Source organism: Pezoporus flaviventris, unplaced genomic scaffold, assembly GCF_033815535.1.
Source record: "Pezoporus flaviventris isolate CSIRO_AGI_PZ_B2104156 unplaced genomic scaffold, CSIRO_AGI_Pfla_v1 ptg000096l, whole genome shotgun sequence".
Taxonomy (NCBI): Eukaryota; Metazoa; Chordata; class Aves; order Psittaciformes; family Psittacidae; genus Pezoporus; species Pezoporus flaviventris.
In genome coordinates this window covers 505,631-524,769 of record NW_026892644.1, presented here as the reverse complement: position 1 = coordinate 524,769, position 19,139 = coordinate 505,631, and the positions used below count along the sequence as shown (strand labels likewise).

Here is a 19,139-nt window from a genome sequence, read left to right as displayed (position 1 = left end):
TGCGGCTGTCCTGAGGCTCAAATTATACATAGTATATGTGTAATATAGAGCTGGTTAAGAGACAGGTTTTGGACCACTAACTGTATTTTTAAAGCCTTTACATTGTTGATATTATATTGACTTCTAAAATTGTACTGTAGAAATGCTCCAGAGTGAGGGCCCAGTCATTTCAGGATAAATGTATCCGCGTGAGCTACCTTTATTCACAATAGGTTGTACCCCTCTGATTATTTCAGTTTCCAAAGTGATGCCAAGACTTGTGGATTAACCTTCACATTAGTAGTCATCAGGAAGTGGTCCATGGAGTACACTCATTAAGAAAGCATTAAATGCAGGTTTTTTTACAATTTTAAGCCAACTGAGATTTCAAGTGATGCACCATACTGCTGACTCTCTACACTAGATCCGGTAAAAACAGATTGAAGGACCAGTTCAAACCAAGGCCTTTAGTCTCAAACACAGGCTAACTCTGTGGTCCCTGCTTGACGCAACAGAGATGTGGAGGACAGCACTGCATACCTAATGGGCAGCATATGTGGCATAAAAGATGTCTTCCGCCACCTTCTGCATCCATTTTTCTTGATTACAGGCAGTAATTTTACAACTTTGCCTGAAAGAAATGGTTGTAACATGTTGTAATTGTTAATTAGCTTCAGGAGAAAAAGGAAGAGTAACAGTCCTTGTGCATAAAACCCAAGCATTTGAGCAGGCATCCTTTTTGCAGAATCTAAGTATGTGTGTGTACACAGAGAGACATGTGCCAGATTAAAAATAAAAAATCCAAAACATCTCAGCTTTGAAATGAATTTTGATTGTTAACTCTTTTTTTAGTTTAAGTGGGTTTTTTGTGCCCACATGTTCTCACTGCAAATGATGGAGCACCAGAAAGGCCACGAGTGAGAAGCTGTATTCTCAGGGTTATTCTGGGCTATCTGGATTCTCCCAGAACTCTCACAAGAAAATCATAATTATGGAGAACTCAGTACAACACTGCATATCCAACCAATTTGAAAGACATCTGGATTTATTCCTGGGTGTTTGGTTGAACTGAATCAGTTACCAAACTTTCTGAGATTCAGCCGTCGCTATTGCACACACTGACAATGGTGTGGCAGGAGGCCAACAGCAAATACTGACTCCTTTAATAGCCCAGCTGCTTCAGGTCTCCCCATTACAAACATGGCCCATCCTGCTGTCACTGTTACCTCTACTGTCACTCCCAGTCCCTCCACTTGTTTTTTATTCTTCATGATTTTAAAACAGAGAGGGTGTAAAAATTGCAGGAGGTCTGTAAATGCTCTAGCTCTTACAGACATTGAGTGCTATTACCTGTTCCTACTGCTGAGCTTCAAGGCTTCAAATCCTGCACCAAGCCTTGAACTACTTCTACTGCATGTGACTCTTTCACCACTACCCCACGCTGTGCATTGCATCCCTGAGAACAACACAAACTGGAAATAAAGAATGACTCCTGTGATTTGGTCGTGCTCACCTTCAACAAGTGAAAACCACCAAGCAAGCTGTAGAGCAGTGATGAAACAAGCCCCGTGTATTTAATAACAGTATTTGTCACCACTGCCTGTTAGGATTTAAAGAGCAGTAAAAGAAAAATACCTCTAATAAAAAGATCAAGGTGCCTTAAACACACCCAGCAACATAGTAACAAGTAGCCGGGTAAAGCAGCGAAAACCCCAGAGGTAGTAAGACTACTGAGGAAGTTTCCAAGGAAGCAAGATACAAAGAAGTGTAACAGAAAAGAAAAAAAAAGGGAACAAAGAAGTATCTGTGTACAGAGGGGTTTTTCTGACAGAACGCCTTCACTGAAGCACAGAGAGGAAGCGAAAGCCGGCAACGAGGTTAAAAATTGAAGGAGGCAGATTGCTTGGAAGAAATCAGAACAAAAGAGAGAATAGGAAGGAGGAACTTAGATACATAAAGGGAGATTTCCCCCACTAGGAAATACATGAAGACCCACTCAAGTGGCAGAACTGAAATGAGTAACTGGTTTGCGGACTGGCAAGGACCGGGGCTACTTCCTTCTGTGCTGCCGAGAAGGAGGAAGTAGAAAGGGAGAAATTCTCAGTATTGCATAAAACCAAAGAGGTATAGTTGTTCCTTCATCTCTCTTCCCCCAGAAGTTGGCCAAACAAGTAGAAGCACATCACAAACCTACACATTCACGCACACACACACATGTTCTGGATAAAACCATGGGAGCTGCTGAAGTCAGACAACTCCTATTCATTTCAGCAGGCCCAGAAAGTCATTCTTTTTGCACACTGCAAACATCTATTAAGCTGGCATGACAAACAATTTCTGGTTCAGCCCCAATTTTTCCACCTGGGACTTCTGCAGTCCTACTCATGACATGAGAGTGGATCGCCGGTTGTGCTTTCTGAACACTCCTTTGCCACCACTATTTCTGTTGTTAGTGCACTGAGTGGCAGAATCATGAGCACTGGTGTCTGTGCAGAGGGAGGGTTTAAATATCACAGAATCTCTCTGCTGGCTTGAGTTGATGGAAATGTTCTTTAAAGCTCAGCATCAAAGCATTCACTTTATAAGCTGCAAGTCTTGGTTCTTGTGCCAGCAGCGACTTCTCCCCATAATTAATTAATACCGTATTAATTGTGCATGTTCCACGGGCCTGTTGAGGAGGTGTGGCCAGGCCTCCACACACAGATCAACCTTCCTGGTGCAGCCAAGAGGGGAGCACAGGAGGGAGAAGGTAAAATCCCTTCAGGTACCCACAAAAGGAAACTGAGTACAAGTGATGCGCTTAGGGGCTCAAACACAACTGAAGCTAGAGGAGTGCGCTGAGCCCTGCCATGGCACTTCAGTGAACAACGGACGATAAGGGCAAGGGGGGATAATTCACCAGCTGCACCCTTGTGCAATCTGTTCGGCTCTGGGCCAGCCGGGAGCACAGTCAGCGGGCCAAGAGGAGGGGCCCACAGCAGCTGAGTGCCCTCATGGGTAGGATTTGGCCACGAGTCATAAGATCCTGTGAAATCACTGGAAGGAGAAACAGGGAGGAGGAGGAAAAAGGAGATTATTATACCTCCTCTCTGCTGTGGTGGGCATCAACTCTCCAGTGACTCCCTGCACTGAGGAACTCTCACCCTTTGAGGGGCTTTGGCCATGGTGCAGCTAGTGCCAATGTGCAGTGGCACATCGCACGCACAACCCCCAAAATATAGGGGGAGTGCTCAAGACAGGAACAAATGAGAACACAGGGTGCCCCAGCCACTAACACGCCCTATGAAGAAGCCTGTCCCCAAACATGTGCTGGGATTTGGCTGGAGATACCGGCCTCTCAGCAGCCATGCAGGACATGCCAGCCTGTAAGCAGACCCTTCCCCACCACCATGGGACAGAAACTTAAGTCTAACTCAGGTCTAAGTGCTCATCAAGGTGACTTATGAAGCAGACTCATCCTCTATAAAACGATCAAGCTAGGGGACATATATATATATTGTTAATTGTAATCTGAATGGCAAGTACAGCTGACCTGAAATCTAACCTGCAAAGACATTTTCACATAAACTCTTGCATCAAAATCATTCATCTATAAATTTTTGTGTAGGCAAACAGTGATTTGTTTTTCTGAAGATACTGTGCATTTGACGCTGTTGAAAGAACAAAGAAAAGCGGGATGGAAAAGGAACCCCACCGTGGCAGGGGGGTTGTAACAAGATGATCTTTAAGTTCCCTTCCAACCCAAGCCATTCTATGATTCTATAAAAATTTCAGCAAAAGCCCAAAGTGAAAGGCATCAAATTAAAAATACACAAAAGAGAACCATAAAAAGGCGGAAGATAATACAGACAATTCAGGAGGTTTATAAACTAACTGCACAAAACTGCCGCAGCAACTTGCTTTTAGAAAAAAGGGGATTTATGTGTAACTATGAATTTGCTCCAGCATATCCACAGTAAATGTGAAAAAATGTAACTGAAGATCACACTACTTATTCTGAGATAACAGAGCACCTTAACAAACTCTATCTAGAGAAGCACTAAAACATAGGCATATAGCAAAAGCATGAGACTTCTGCTGAAGGGACGTAATACATTTCCCTCATGAGAAAGGCAAAATGCAATTTATGTTTACCATAGACATAAAAAAAAAAGCTGTTTTTTTCTTTTGTGGTGGTGTGAGAAGGATGAGCAGAAACAAACAGACATCTTGGCTTCACATCATCAGATGTACAGACGCAGACTACAATCTTAATTTGTTGATCTGGAGAGCCAAGGGGTGCCGAATGTTAAGGCTCTTATCCTACACGGTCCTCTTCTTTCAACAGTTTGAAAGAAAGGGTAAACAGATCTCCTTGGATTTTTAAAAACTGAAAAGGTAGCTATTTATAGCTGCATTTATTGGAGCTGTTTCCTTATCAGGAAGTATGTAGCTGGGAATTACTGTCTGCCTACATCGGAAATTCTTTCAGGGATACAAAAACCCAAAAAGGAAATTTCCCTTCAAAAATATTCCGTGTTTTTTTGCTGCTGGTGGGCTTAAAATAAAATGTCAGTGCTCCCAGGTCACAGCCCCTTCGGGAGGTTTGTTCTGCAAACAAGAAGCTTTAGGACACCTGAAGGAAGCATAAAAAAGTGCTTCTGAAAGAGGGAGAATGCTGAGAACACATGAATAACTTAAGAAAATAAACCTTTTTAGCAGGATGCTGAGATAGTGCAATTGCACTACCAGCATTACAGTATTTGCCTCTGAAATAAGTACATTCTTAGAGCTTATCCTCACCAGAAAGCATTTGCGAAATCCATCACTCTGGCAAAGAGCTGATGCCCACAATGCTGACCACAATTGGTTTGTTCAGACCAGCTCTCCACTGTGGTCACTATAGTTGTCAGACCCTCCCCACTGAGCTCCTGTCATCCGACTGCTTCCTCCTTCACCCCCAGGGCATGCCCAGTGGTGCATAGCCCAAAAGTCAATGAAACTACCACTGTTTCTTTGAGAAGGGAGTATGTAATGCCAAAAGCCTGTATTAGGGTACTATTCCCTTCTGCGTGTCACAGCACATGGGTGGAATATTGCTTGCCTGCAGGAGAGGTCCAGTTTTGCATGGTACTTGGGATCTGGTGCTACAAGCAACTCTGGGACTTGAATAGTGACTTTCAAGCTACAAGGATCCACTCAGTAAACTCTCAAAAAGGAAGACTTGCACTGTGTCCAAATCAATACCCATAACGGAGAATTTTGTCCCTCACCCTACCTCTCCACTGACTGCAGAACACCCCGTACTACGCCTGTAGACTCTAAAGCAGGAAGGAGACATGGGTTAATCATTAGAGACATTAATTTCATTTTATCTTGTCACGCCGTAATGTAACATTTTCCTTTTCTGCTTTGCGTAATTGCCATAGAGCTCCTTGACCCTGATGCCAGTGCAGAATGGACGTTTTTTTTTCAGTGGGATACAAAAGCACATGGAGATCAAAACCAGACAGGCGTATGCAGTAAATAAAGCAGCTTGCTTAGGGCTACTCCTAAGGTATGACTTTCATGCATATGCTCATAAGCAAAGATTTGGAACTGAGCAAGGAACCTAATGCTTTTACTCTAGAAAGCCAATCAGTGGTGACTGCTTTTTAACTAACATATATGCCTATTTAACATATAAATAACTCATAACTTCTTGAACAAAGCTCACTGCTATATTAACAGCAGCATGCTAGTCCTGCACGGAACAGTTTACATGAGGAGTGAGCACGTTCAAACGTATTCATCCCATAAAAGACAGCAACACACAAGCATCCACAGCAGTGGCTGATGCACACATGCTTCCCCCTCCCAAGTTATCTTTGGAAAACAATCTTGGGAAGAGGCTCTTGGCCGAGCTGTTGAACTGGGCCTCCAACTATGGATGGAATTGTTTTACCAGAAATTTCTTCAGTGAACTTATAAATCATTCAGTCATCCAGCTCCAGCAGTAAAAAAAAAGGAGTTGTAAAATGGGCGTAAAATCCTGTTTAATTGTGATTTTGTCAGGCTGCATTGGTTTAGCACCAGAAGGAGTGCCAGCACAGGAGAGAAGACATACAAATACAGCAGAAGGAAATCCAGCCTCTCATAAGGGCATCAAACAATTGTTTTCTCTCTCTCTGTATACACACAGCCTATTACATTAATCCCTGGTACCCTGAAGCTGTAGCCCACACACTCTGTGCCTTCTCAGTGTTGAACAGTGGTGCTCTCTTCCAATGTTCAGAGGCTCAGCTCTGTTTTTTACTAGGGGAGTGGACATTGCATGCATGCTATGCTGCTTCCACAGGGTTTTCTACCACACTTGTGTTTTGTAGCGAGGCGCTCACCACACCACGGTTTGTCATTGTGGTGGTGTTAGTCACGGCTTACACGCAGTTTCTCTTCTAAGTTTTCTTTAATTGTAGGGCTATTTATGAACGCCAGGCTCTCTACATTAATTTTATTTCTTAACAAAAAAATCAAACAAAACAACAAACCAACAAAAAAAAAGTACTTATAACACAAATGAAAAATTAGACACATTCTATGATTCGGCATGGAAAGAGAAAAGCAAGCTAATTTTAGGTTCACTGATCTTGACAGCGTCCCTTTAAGACAAAGCTAAAAATGCTTCAAACCCAGCAATACCATAAATGTCCTGCTGCTTTTGCTTCTTATTCCTTTCCACACTTTCCAGGGGAATTCCACAAAGGATCGGCTTGAATCCCAGATTAAAGCGACAATGGCTCCCTTTCCCTTCTGAATAGAGGTGAGTCTGTTTTGAAGATTTAAAACCCTGAAGTGAAGCTTTCCAGGAGGGTAAAAGGCTGGCTTAGCACCAGTGGGACTCCCACACTGCCACTTCTCTGTACCCTGAAGCACAAGGTCTCTCACACTCCTACCTCAGGACTGCTTTGCAAGTTCCCACCAGCACAGGAAGGATCTCGTCCCTCCACACACTTCCACTGGTGACTGCTGGTGCAGAAAACCACTGTCTTAACTCTACGTAACAACCAGGTACATTAAAAAATAAAAATAAAAAGGTACTTGCCTATAAAATACTCTCCCAAGAAGCAGAACCAGCTCACAGCACTGCCCCTTTACATGTTTTTTCTCACTTAACCTGCATGCCTCTGCCACAGTCGCTAGCAATAAGGTGCTAACAGATTTAAGGTTCAACTCGACAGCTGTTTACATCAAGGGTGACAACTGAAGTGGCCTGGAGCTGCCCCAATGCAAACCCAGTGATGAGGGGGTCAGCCTCCCACAGACGATTAAAAAAAAAAAAAAAAAAACCAGACCATGACAGATAAATGAAAATCAGGATTTTCCTGACCCAAAGGCCACGGCTTTCCCAGCTGGACCAGTAATGGTGCAAAAGTGAATCTGAGACTGAGCATGACACCCATACAAACTGCCTGTCTGTATGATCACTCCAGGGCTGGCCTGAGATTCACGGTAAGAAACACCCAGGAGGCAGGCTGGAGTAGGTGAGTTAAAATTAGATGTACACCTGAGGCTGTCTGTGGGAGAGGCCACCTTAGGTAACAGGCATAACCCATGTCTCCCTGGCTTAAGATTTTCATTCTGTTTGCCTCACAACTGTATGTAACTCACAATCTTGAAGGAGCCAGACCCAGTCCCTTTGCTAGGGCTGACCAAAGTAGTGTCACTGACAGGACGGCTGGCTGGAATTTCCACAGTGCAGTCCTCCTGTCAATAGTTCATTATGAGTTATGAACTGAATGACCAGGAGGTACTGCTGAACATAGGAAGCAGATGGGCCCTGCCTTGCATAGCTCACAATGTATACATGTAAGAAAAGCCCATCATGGAAGACAAAGATGCAACATCAAGAAGATTAACTACTGTAGGCAGTCAGGTGGTAACAAGAAGAGCCATTGTCCCAGCTTAATTTTTTGCTGTTGTAGTACGTTGGATGGCCTAGGAAAGGAATAGCTACCCAGGGACAGAATGAAGTATAAGGTAAAAAACAGATTAGGAGGAAAGTCAAGTATATAAAGGACTGTAAGAGGGAGGAACAAGGCTTAAGTGGCCATAATGTCAGAGAAGAGCAGAGAGGGGGCTGGAAGAAGCCAATCATCTGAGAAAAAGGCCAGTCCAGATCCCACTAAAGTCAGTGGGAATTTAAGCACTCATTTCAGTGGGACCAGGATTAGTCTCAGAGTCATTCATTTGACATTCTGGCCGTCTCTCACAGCCCCTTTGTTTTAGGCAGCTTTTATTTTATTTTCCCTGTATGTGCGTCAGTCAGTTTTGTTCCACAAAGATCCTTCCAAAGCAAATATTTTTATTGCTTGTTGCTCTAAATGTGGCTTAGGGTAAAGGGCTTTTTTTCCCCTGTCTCACAACATACTTTCAGTTCAATGCATTGAATATTCTAGTAACTAAATAACAATACGCTTAATGCTTCAAAGTGGCTTTCCAGCTGCTAGCCAAAATTGTAGAATAATTAACAGGTGCCAAAGGATTAATAAAAGGAGCAACATAATTAATAGACACTACGCAGAAAAAATGGATCCTTGGCAACCCTGACAGTGTTGTTGCTTCCTCCTCCTCCTCTTAATTGTTTCCTGCATTCCTTAGAAGGAACAAAAATAAAAAAGAGAAAGAAAATTGGTGCCCTTAAACCACAAATTATGCATATTATGCATATAAGCAATGATGTGTGATCAGACAAAAGAAACTCATGATAAAATGCTCTCAGGTCTGATAAATGCCTTAGTGTAAAGAATCTGCCAAACTGAGAGCCCAGCTGCCTGGGCTACAATATTACTCATGTCCAGACTTGAGGGTTTTAAGAGGGCTTTTCTGCACAATGTAGTACCACCAGGATCACAAAGATGTCGACCGAGCTACTGGACTGACCCCCAGTGAAATCAGAGTATCAAATACCAATATAAATAAATAGGCATGCAGAAAGATTCCTGTCACAGGTTCACTAAAAACTTCAAGCCTTTAATATAATATAATCACTGCAGAAAACTAAACAAATTTCCCTTCTGTCCTCCTTAATGAGGGCACTAGAGCAGACAGTAATTGCAAGGGACGCAGAGATACTGAGATGAAAAACGTCATCTCACTGGCTGTACGTGACCAGGTCAGAATACTCTGAAGTTCATCAAAACCAGCTGTGGCCTGGAACATCTCGCACACTGGAAAACCAAGGACTAGAACCCAAGCCTATATCTGAAACAAGAAGTACTCAACAGTTTTACAAGTAGGTCTTTAGCTTTCGCCACCACCACAACCTCCCAAAAAGTGAGCACAGTCAAGACAACAACAACACTGCAGTCCCAATGTAAAAGTTCTTCCCTATGAGGTGATGCATGTACCATTACATCTAGAGTGTGTCATCTTACTCTGAATACCAGTGCAGGCTATTGGGGGTTCAGAAAAATGTAACAGCAAGAAAAAATAGTTACTGCCAAGAATAATTGCTTCATCCCCAGCAGTGTTCAAGGACAGGCTGGACAGCGCCTTGGGCAACACGGTTTAGTGTGAGGTGTCCCTGCCCACGGCAGGGGCGTTGGAACTAGATGATCTTAAGGTCCTTTCCAACCCAAACCATTCTGTGATTCAATGATTCTCTGTGTACAGAAAATTACAGAGAAGTATGTGCAGTGTGCCTTGCTATGGCTATGGGCTACAGGCTTATGAAGGATGCCAACACTAAAGGAAAAAAAAGGATTAATTTGTTCAGAGGAAGAAATGAACTCTTGTCCATGCTTGTATCAATAGAAAACTCTTGAGGTCCGTCTCCCTAAACAAACACACGGGCGTTCCCAAGGGAAGATGCCCTTCAGAGATAAAAATCAGACTGTACAAATCAACAGAAACATGCAAGAGGGAATGCTGCTGCATGGGATTACAGTATGCAGCAAGTCCTTTTTCAGCACTGATATCTGTGTGTCTCTTGCTGAGGCCATTTTATGTTGAAGGAGACAAAGAAATCCATGAAACCCCATTGTAGAAGGCAAATCACCTAATTTCCATCTTACTTATTACAAAAAAAGGAAAAAGCTATTTTCTCTCTGATTCAGAGCATATGAATAGACATGGGGAAGTGTTCTTGCATCCACCTCTAAGTTCAAAGTTCCAAGAACTGCCCAGTTCCAAGAACTTTTTACCACAAGGTATTAGCCATAGCTCAACATGAGTAACTAATGACATCGTGTCAGACAAGACAAAACGATTGGTTTTGATAAAACTAAAAAGAAAGAAAGAAAGAAAAAAACACAGAACTAACTCCATGGTAATACAGAGTAAGCTTCCTCAGAGACAAGGGGTATGCAAATAGTTTCAGAGGACTTTTACCTATCTCAACATTCTTCACTATCACTATACCTGAGCAGCCACTGCACTAATTTTCAAATCTTTTAAAAGCCTTTGCACTCATGGTTTTTATGTTTTACAGTGGGGAAACTAAAACAAGATGCCCAAGGTCACAGAAGGCATCAAGGGCAGAGCCTTGTGTGAGAGCTGAACTTGCTTCTCTTGAATCCTTAGGAAACACCTCCGTTTTTCACACACTCCTACCTGACATCATTACAGTCTAGTGGAGATCAGATATGCTGCAAAGCTACTGCAACATGCTCACCAGGGACAAAGAGTAAACTGGAGATCACTGCAGTGATTCTGACTATGTATCTAGAATAGAGGAAAGCATATTCTCCAGCTCTCCACTGATAGTTTGTTTACAATGCTCCCAATACTCAGTTATTCGGTAAGGAGTGGAATCTCATTACACCCGTCTAAACTTTGCACTTCTCCCTTTTCCAGTCTCTGTATGAAATTAGCTCAGCATAGCTGAGACCCATTTGCTCAGCAAACAGCAAGAAATAATTTATTGCACCAAAGGAAATTGTTCTACTAATTGTCCTGATACAATTGAGTGTTAGCACCTTCACAGTGCTCTTCAACATTAGGAACAGTGAAATTTCTAAAAGGAAGGCATAAAACACTGTCTGAATCCACAAAGTGCACTTCCTGTTCTGAAACATTTGTCTCTAGTTCTACCTTTGCTTGGGTCAAATGCTGTTTCCAGCTGCACTTGTAGCATAGCTCTTGAACTTCCAAGCTGGCAGAGATGAAGATGCACAGGTTAGGACTGAATCTCGCCTTTATTTCGGTAAATGCCATCAGAATGCCATGGAAACAGAGAATGAGTGGAGGCCTGACAAGCTATCAGCTATCAGTATGACTGCAGAAACTTACCCTATGTCCCTGCTGCACTGGAATGAGTAAGGGTTGAAAGAAGTTATTATACTTCACCTAATCAACAAAAACAGCAATAAGGCTGGAACCAAACAAAATCTCAGACCTAAAAAACTCTCAGACTTAGCAGACCTAAACCAAAGCTTTACACACAGTACCAAAGTCTGAACAAGAAATTAGCTAATTTTCCTGATTTCTGAGGCGGTTTGGATTTAGGACCAAAGCCACCTCTCAGGCACTTCTCTAAATAAAAAATTCTTACCGAATCAAATGAGAGAAGTCCATGCAGGAGTTGCAAAATCCCATTTAATACCTCCTAAGCCTCACGACCTGAGATCCACCTCGTTATTTCTATACCTGGTATAGGAAGACTAATCCTGGAATATGATCTTCTATCTGTTGTCCTCACCTTAAGAAGGATGTCTGAAGTAGGAAACAGTTCACCAAGATGATATAAACAGAGTTTGAAATCTGGAAGCTTTACAGGAAGATTGACAGCCTTAAGAACCTCTCTTCCTATCCAGTTTAGCTAAGAAAAGGTTAAGAAGTTACTTTATCTAAAAGCACCTATATCAGGAGTAGTCTTTTGACAATATTTAGCAGGAAAGGAGATAATGAGATTTAATAGTTGGAAACTGAAGCTTGACTAATTCAAACTATAAATAGGGCACTTAAAAAAAAAAAAGGCAAATAAGGAGGATAATTAACCATTGAAAGAACATCTAGAGACCTTATACCCTCCCCATCACTGAAGTCTTTACATGAAGAGCAGGAATCTTTCTGCATAATATGCTGTAGTTCAATTACTGGACCCAAACATAGGAGTTACTGAGTCAAGTTCTGTAACTCAAGTTGTACCAGAGATATTTCAGGAATTCATAATGGTCCCTTCTGGTCTAACTATGAACCTACATACTTTAAGCAGTGGTTTTCACAGTGTTTGAGTGCGTCGGATGGTAACAGCGTTTGGGTCAATACTGACTGCATACTGAGCTATACTATACTAACAGGAACTACAACTAGTAAAGCTGTGTAAACGTGCTCCATGTTGTTTATGACCTGAGATACTAACTTTGTGGAAGACTGTCCCACAGGTATTTAATGATTTAATCGTCTGGTTTTATACAGACTGGTGTGAAAATACAAATAGGAAAGAAGCCTCCTTGCAAGTTAAAAAATGTGCCAATCAGAAGATAAACTGGGACAAAAATGAAGACGAAAGGCTGGATGACACCTAAAAATACTGGGTGGAAAGTCTTCACTGGGAGGAAGCCTTATAAGCTTCATAGTGCCTAGGAAGCTGGGCAGATGATAGGAAGGAAGCAGGTAGTAAAAACAATGCCCCACCCCTTTCAGTACCAAGGGTCTCTGCCTTCCTGCCTTCTGCATCTGCCAGACCCAGCAGGGAAGGCAGGAAGTGATTGGAAAACCTGCCCTGATCCTAGCTGTGGAGACGGCAGACAGTGGCTCCCACAGCAGAAGTAAACAGTACCAACTAAGGCAATGGGAAAAGAAAAAAAGGAAAAGAACCTGAGATCCTGGGGATTAAAAGCATCAGTGGGAAAAGAACTGCTGGAGAACTGTTTCTGTGTTGGGTTTTTGTGTCTAAGTTTTGGGTAAAGCAAAGAAATGCCTTCTAAGTGTGGCAGCAAGTCCTCCCCAGGCCAGGGAAACAGCCCAGCAGCCACAAAGATGGGGAAGCAGCATCTGGGAGCTCACAGATGCTCAGAGGCAGCAAGACATGGTCTGAACAGATGTTCTGACCAGACATGGTCAGAAATGCTGCAGTGCCAGCTCCCATTCCCACTGGAAAGCACAGAAAAGGGACAACCCAGGTTCTGCTGCAGCACACACAGAAGTGCAAGTCTTAGCAGAGTAAAAGGCAGCAGTTGGGAAAACCAGGATAAGGCAGAATGCAGCATGGGCAACGAGAGATACTGGGGCAGAGCAACCACCTTGGTGGCCAGCAACAGAGCGAGCATGGAATCACAGAAGTGCTGGGGGCACAGTTTGCATCCAGAAAAGGAGTGTTCCTGGGAGACAGCTGAGGACAAGAATGAGAATGTCTTGTGATAAACACACACTTTCCAACCCGCCCCTGAAATCCCAAACCCATTTTTCAGATGGCAACACACAAAGTCACACTTGCTCCTGGCCCTGTTGCTTGTTGTCGCTCAAGTACCCCAAGAGTGTTAACACCCAAGGAAAGTTTCAAGCAAACTTCTCAATTTGCATCAGAAGTGCATCCCCTCCAAAAAGGAAAACTCTTTTCCATGTTCCCATCCTATTTCACTAATTCACCTCTCGCTGGCCAACAGTCCTTGGTGTTTCCTATTCCTCAAACATTAAATTATCTCAGCAAGAAAGTGCCTGGCTCTCGCCCTGTCCCCAGCTCCAGTTTTTGTTCCAATGTCAGTGAAATGCCCTTCCGCCTTTGCAGCATCCTTTTGCGCACAGGTAAGATCATCCTTCCTCCTTTCCCACTGCCTTTGTCAGCACACACATTCTGTAGCAGACAGCCTGGGCACCACGAGTATTTAATATTGAGACTCATAGCAACTTGAAAAATACCCACAGCACAAACACACTCCACTTGCCACAGGTTTATGAAACTCTGACCTTGTGTCACAGCACATCGCTGAGCAATTCCTATACTGTGCAAGGAAACATAGTACTTTCCGTCAAAATAAAACCTCCACATTTGTGCCCGTCATGAGAAATTAGCCAAATGCTTGACAAGGAGTGCAGGGGAAGCAGGTGAGGTGGGAATATAATATAATGTATTTAAGAGTAATTTCCTTTGGTTGAAAAGATCAAACCAGCTAGAGCTTTATAAAAAAGGAAAACAAGTCTAAAGCCAGAGAGCTTCCCCATTTCCATAAACACAGAGACACCTCCTCACGCCACCCTGCACCCTCCTCAATCCAAGAGGGTAAGAAGCCTCGGCGCTGACACTCACGCAGGTGTGCTGGCAGTCTGATCGCGTCTTCCTCCATCCTGATCGTCCGCGGCACTGGGACATGTAGTGGTGTCGAGGAAGTGTAATTTGGTACCGGGCTCACTGGAGGTGTGTACGAAATTCTTTCCTGCTGTTAAAAAGAAAGCGGGGAGGGGGGAAAGACAGGGAGGACAACGTCAACTTTGGAACAGAGGTGTGAAACCAAGGCAGGGCAGGGGGAAGTGGGTGGAAGGAAGGAAGTGTGCGCACACGGAGGGGGCGAGCAGCACTAGCGATGCAGCCAGCTGCCCAGGGAGCACACAAGCGCTGCGCAGGAGACACACTGCTGCAGCTTTCAGGGTGATGGGGCTACTTTTCAAAAGGCCCACCAAGTTTCCAAGGGTTGTCTCAGAAATCTGCTGAGGGAGGAAAGGGAAGTGACACACAAGTTGGGGGACTCTGAGGGTTTTATGTTTGACAGCAACCTCACCATACACTCGTGAGTACTGTTACAGAAAGTGCCAAAATCACTTTATCTTATGCTAACAAGTCAGTTACGATCTGAGCACAATATATATAAAGTGTTTAACACTTTACTCTTTCAGAGCATTTTAAAGACATTAAGCAATTAGTTTTCTCTTTGCTGCAGAAAACCACTCTATCACTAAAATCTGTTCTATTTACCATTGAGTAACTTTGAGTAACCATTGAGTACTTTTTTTCTTGCCTAAAGTAGCTACTAGCACTTTCTTTGAAGTAGTTTAACTTGCAACCAACCAAGTAAGTCAGCATACAGAAAACAGCTACACAAGGACAGAGAAACAGACTCAAAGGGCAATTTGTGAATGTTACATTAGTTTCATAATAGTCACTGAAAACGCCTGCCAAGAAATTTAAGACTGAAATTTCATCTGATCTGATGGGAAAATTGTTCCATATTCTAATCCTTACTCCAATCACAGCACGCATTATACCCTTTGTAAATAAACATAGCCACGATTTTACAGGAGCATAAAAAAATCATTATCGTGTGCTTCCTGGAAGGCAGTGTGCGTTATTCCCCAAAACCCTGCTGCTGACATTTAACAATGGCAGTGCAAACAGTGTGGATTTACATCCATGGACATACAGAGGCAGAAGGAGCTACCTTCCTTTCTGAGTATTTGCAGGAAAGTGTGCATGCAGCCCCCTACCCCATCTCTGGGAAGTGGAAAGACAACGTTGGTGCTGGAGCATGAGAAGGCAATTACTTCCATTATGAACCACAACATTATCACAGCAGTGCAGCAGGGAACTAGACTGAGGCTGATGGAGGTACCTGCAGAACATAACATTAGCACCCTCCCCACCAAAGGGGACGGGAGGTTTGTACAACATGAGTAAATAACAACTATACGCACCAAAGCAGAAAACTCTTTAGGCAAACTAGGTGACATGTCCAGAAAGAAATGGGGCATTTAATACTGAGGACGTCCTTCATCTCTCAGCCACCAATTCAAAGTGAGCCCAGTTCATTCTGGTGCAAGGCGCTGCTATCATCTTGCTGCTCAGCAGCTCACAAAGAACCAGAAGTTTTGCCTCAACATCCTACCACTATACTACAGCCACCACTGATGACAGTCATGGCAGAGAAGCCTGGTGGCTGGTAGAACATGAACTATTCTAACTATACTACGTTTAGATGGAGTGGGAAGACAGGCCTAGTTCACTCCATCATCACTAGGCTATTTCTGTGAATAAAGCCTCCACGGTTTCCAGCTCAGTACATTTTAACCAGAAATCATTCAATCTTATGTTCCAGTCCTCCACAAAGCCATTTAGCATCTTACTGTGTCCCCCCAGTTTCTTTCTATTCATCATTGTCCAGGCAACAGCAATCCATTGGCTCCTATCAATTTAGTTTTTCATGGTTAACAAACAGGGACATTCATTGAGATGTGGCGAAAGACGTACCAGTGGAACTACAAAACATTACTCTGCTTTCAACTGATGCAACTCCTTCCCTGACCCGAAACGGCTGACTCTGTGCCTCACGTTCCCACAAGGTGCAGCTCTCTGTGCCCATTCTGAGGTCTTGCTGACCATTTGCACCTTCTCACCCCTGGTACATACCCAGCAATTCCCAACAAGACCAGCCACTTTTTAGCATTTCCTGCTGCGATGCACAGCTCAGATAATCGAACCACACTGCAGCTGCTTGTTTTGTATACTGGATGAGACTGAACCCAGGACACAGGAGATGAAATTAAATCCAGAACCCTGTGCACTTCCCTCAGCACCCAGGAGGTGTTGTAGCAAACTGAGACATTATGCTTCCAGTACCTCCTGCCTTTTTCTCCACACTGTTCCACCTCCTAAAGCCATATGGTAACCTTATTTATACCAGACAGATTCATTGAGATTTTGGTGCTATAAATATATACATCAGAGTCATTGTTTCCTAGTACTCATGAGAACAGGACACTAAAAATCAAAAAGAAGTTGTGGAAATAATTTTTCCACACACTTTTGATATCCACAATAATGCGTGAATTGGTAGTATTTGCAGAACACATTTAACAGGGCACAAACGGGAGTTAGCTGTTAGTGCCTTTGAAATGCCCTCTCTTTCTAATCCTGCATTTTTTTTTCCAGCACCTTTAACCCAAATATCAAAGCAATTTACAGGCATGAGGTAAGTCTTTTTCTTTTTATTAGACACACAGGCAACCTGAGTTACAGAAAGAGTAAAGCTCAAGTGAGCTGAGTAATTTCAGAGTTAAGCTGTCTGGGAAAAGGACAGCATGTGCCTCTCAAGGGCAACAGATGTAGCAAGTGCATCCTGAAGGAGTAGCCCTTGTAACTGTCCTGGCCAGACTTCCAGAAGGTGTGGAATGGTAATGGCACAAGGCACTGGGCTTGTGGAAAAGTGAGCTTCGTCCCTCTTTGCAGCATGAGTCAGTAACACAGCTGGATGCAGAACTGCAAACATCAGTCCAGTTCTGCAACCTACTGCAGCTCTGTGCTTCAGCCACACATAACTGCCAGCCTACACATCCCCATGAACACACAAGGTCATCACATTTGCTCCTCCAGGCTTTTTGAGACTTTTTAGAGTCACACTTCCAGGAGGTACCTGTTGTGCTCACACCACTGTGAACAGATTTGCTTCAACCTTCACAACTCCAGAACTCCCTAGTGCTTCTTTCTGTGGAGTCCATCAAACAAGAACATGCCTGGTTATCTCATGCTGCTAAGGTTAGGCACCCAGCTACTCCGCTACTGGGAATCTTCCTGAAAGAGTTCCCTGACCTATCAGTTTAATATTCACCTCTGCATTTAGGCCAAGAATAGATGGTTCAATGGTAAGGTTGTTCAAGCAACGGCTTGGGAGGAGGGGTAGGTAGTGCTGGTAGCAGAACCAGCCTGAACCCTGTGTGTACTTGAGCAAAAAGCTTTGCTGTAACTTAGGTCTACTGTTGAGAGTATAAACCAATACATATTTCATGCAGCCTTTTGAGTTTATTGCTGACGAGTGCTAGGAAAAAGCTTGGCATTACCACATTACAGATTTGCCGCCTGCCAGGGGACTCTATAAACATTCAACCCCACAAGTGACAAATGCTCAGCCCCAAACAACTGCCGTCTGCAAGCAACTTCAATAGCAGCTCTCTACTATTTTGCCAGTAGCCACAATGAGGTGGACGAAACAGTTGGCATATTGCTTGCTGTCATCATTTTTGAAAGGCTTCTTCAGCTCACAGTGAGTCAGGAAAGTTTCACCATGAAATTTCACCTTGACTACTCTTACTGAAGACATGCATTAAGTCAGCATTTATGGAGACCCTCCTTGGGGTGGGGTCTGGTGGCTAGGGCTCCAACAGTGCCACCCAGACAACCTGCCAAGTCTGCTGAGAGCGCAGCATGCTTTTAGCTGCCTGACATAGCAGAGACAGAAACAGATGGTTAGAAACAAGACAAGCTATGGTTTTGTTCTCTTTGTACTACAAAAATACAAAATACTGATATCCAGGTGCTGAAAAAAACCTTAGATCAAGCCATCCTGACTAAAAAAAGGAAGGTAACTCAAAAACTGTATTGATCATGGCTAGTAGTAGTGTATGTAACAGCTGACTAGACTCCCAAAGCTATCAAAGCACACCCTGATTCCAGTCTGGAGAACTGGGAAGATCCTTTACAGACAAAAATACCTGAACAGTTAGAAAATTCTGTCCAGAACACAAATAATTCATAGAACAATAGCAATAACAACTATAACAGTAACAATTCAAAATGGCAACACATGGTTTTTAAAAAGTCTTAACAGTTGGAAGATAAGGCTGCAAGTAACAGCTTCACGCCTTTGCTAAAATTACACCCTTCTAAACTCCACAGCAGCTGCCTTCATTGTGAACGCCCTCTGGCTTGCAGTCCTTTTGTCCCTTTACCAGCTTCACTCAGATGGCAGGCACAAAGGCCATCCATATTTTTGCAGAAATGGAAATACAACAGGTAAGAAAGCATGCCGAGCAAGCCCTCATGTTGTCCCAGTGACACAACTACTTCAGTAGCTGGACAGGTGGGATACTGAAAGGACTTTTTTTAATTGATAAAGCAAAGAAATGGTTTACCTGTTCAGCAATTTCCAGGAAACTAAAACAACCAACGTGGTTTGCAAACACCCTGCACTGGACAAAAAAGGCAGCTGACTCTTACCACTGCATAAAAATCTACTCCTACACTGCACGTAATAATACTACTACACAGAGCAAAATTAACTGAGAGTGAAAGCTGACACACATTTGCCCCTCAGGCTGCTGGTGTACGTGTGCCACTCCATGCCTGTCTTGTTGCATTTGCTGTTCATCTTTGCTTCTCCAAACAGCCCAGGCTCCCCCTGCTCCCAGAGAAGCAGGCATTACCACAAGGCAGAGATACAGTGAGTTGTGCTGTGGTAACTATCAGGAAGCCAACTGTCGTGAGTGAAAGAGAAGAA

General features: G+C 43.4%; 1 protein-coding gene across 3 annotated transcripts in view; it reads right to left on the bottom strand.

Annotated features, from left to right (window-relative positions):
• ETV6 (ETS variant transcription factor 6) overlaps positions 1 to 19,139 on the bottom strand; it is a 134,083-nt gene that overhangs the window by 76,025 nt on the left and 38,919 nt on the right. The window contains exon 2 of one of the 3 annotated variants that reach the window (XM_061476370.1): positions 14,186 to 14,315. The exons of 1 other annotated variant lie outside the window; for it this stretch is intronic. In XM_061476370.1, the coding sequence (XP_061332354.1) occupies positions 14,186 to 14,315 (130 nt within the window). The remainder of the gene's footprint in view (positions 1 to 14,185; positions 14,316 to 19,139) is intronic. One more of the 3 variants, XM_061476371.1, reaches the window with a different exon arrangement.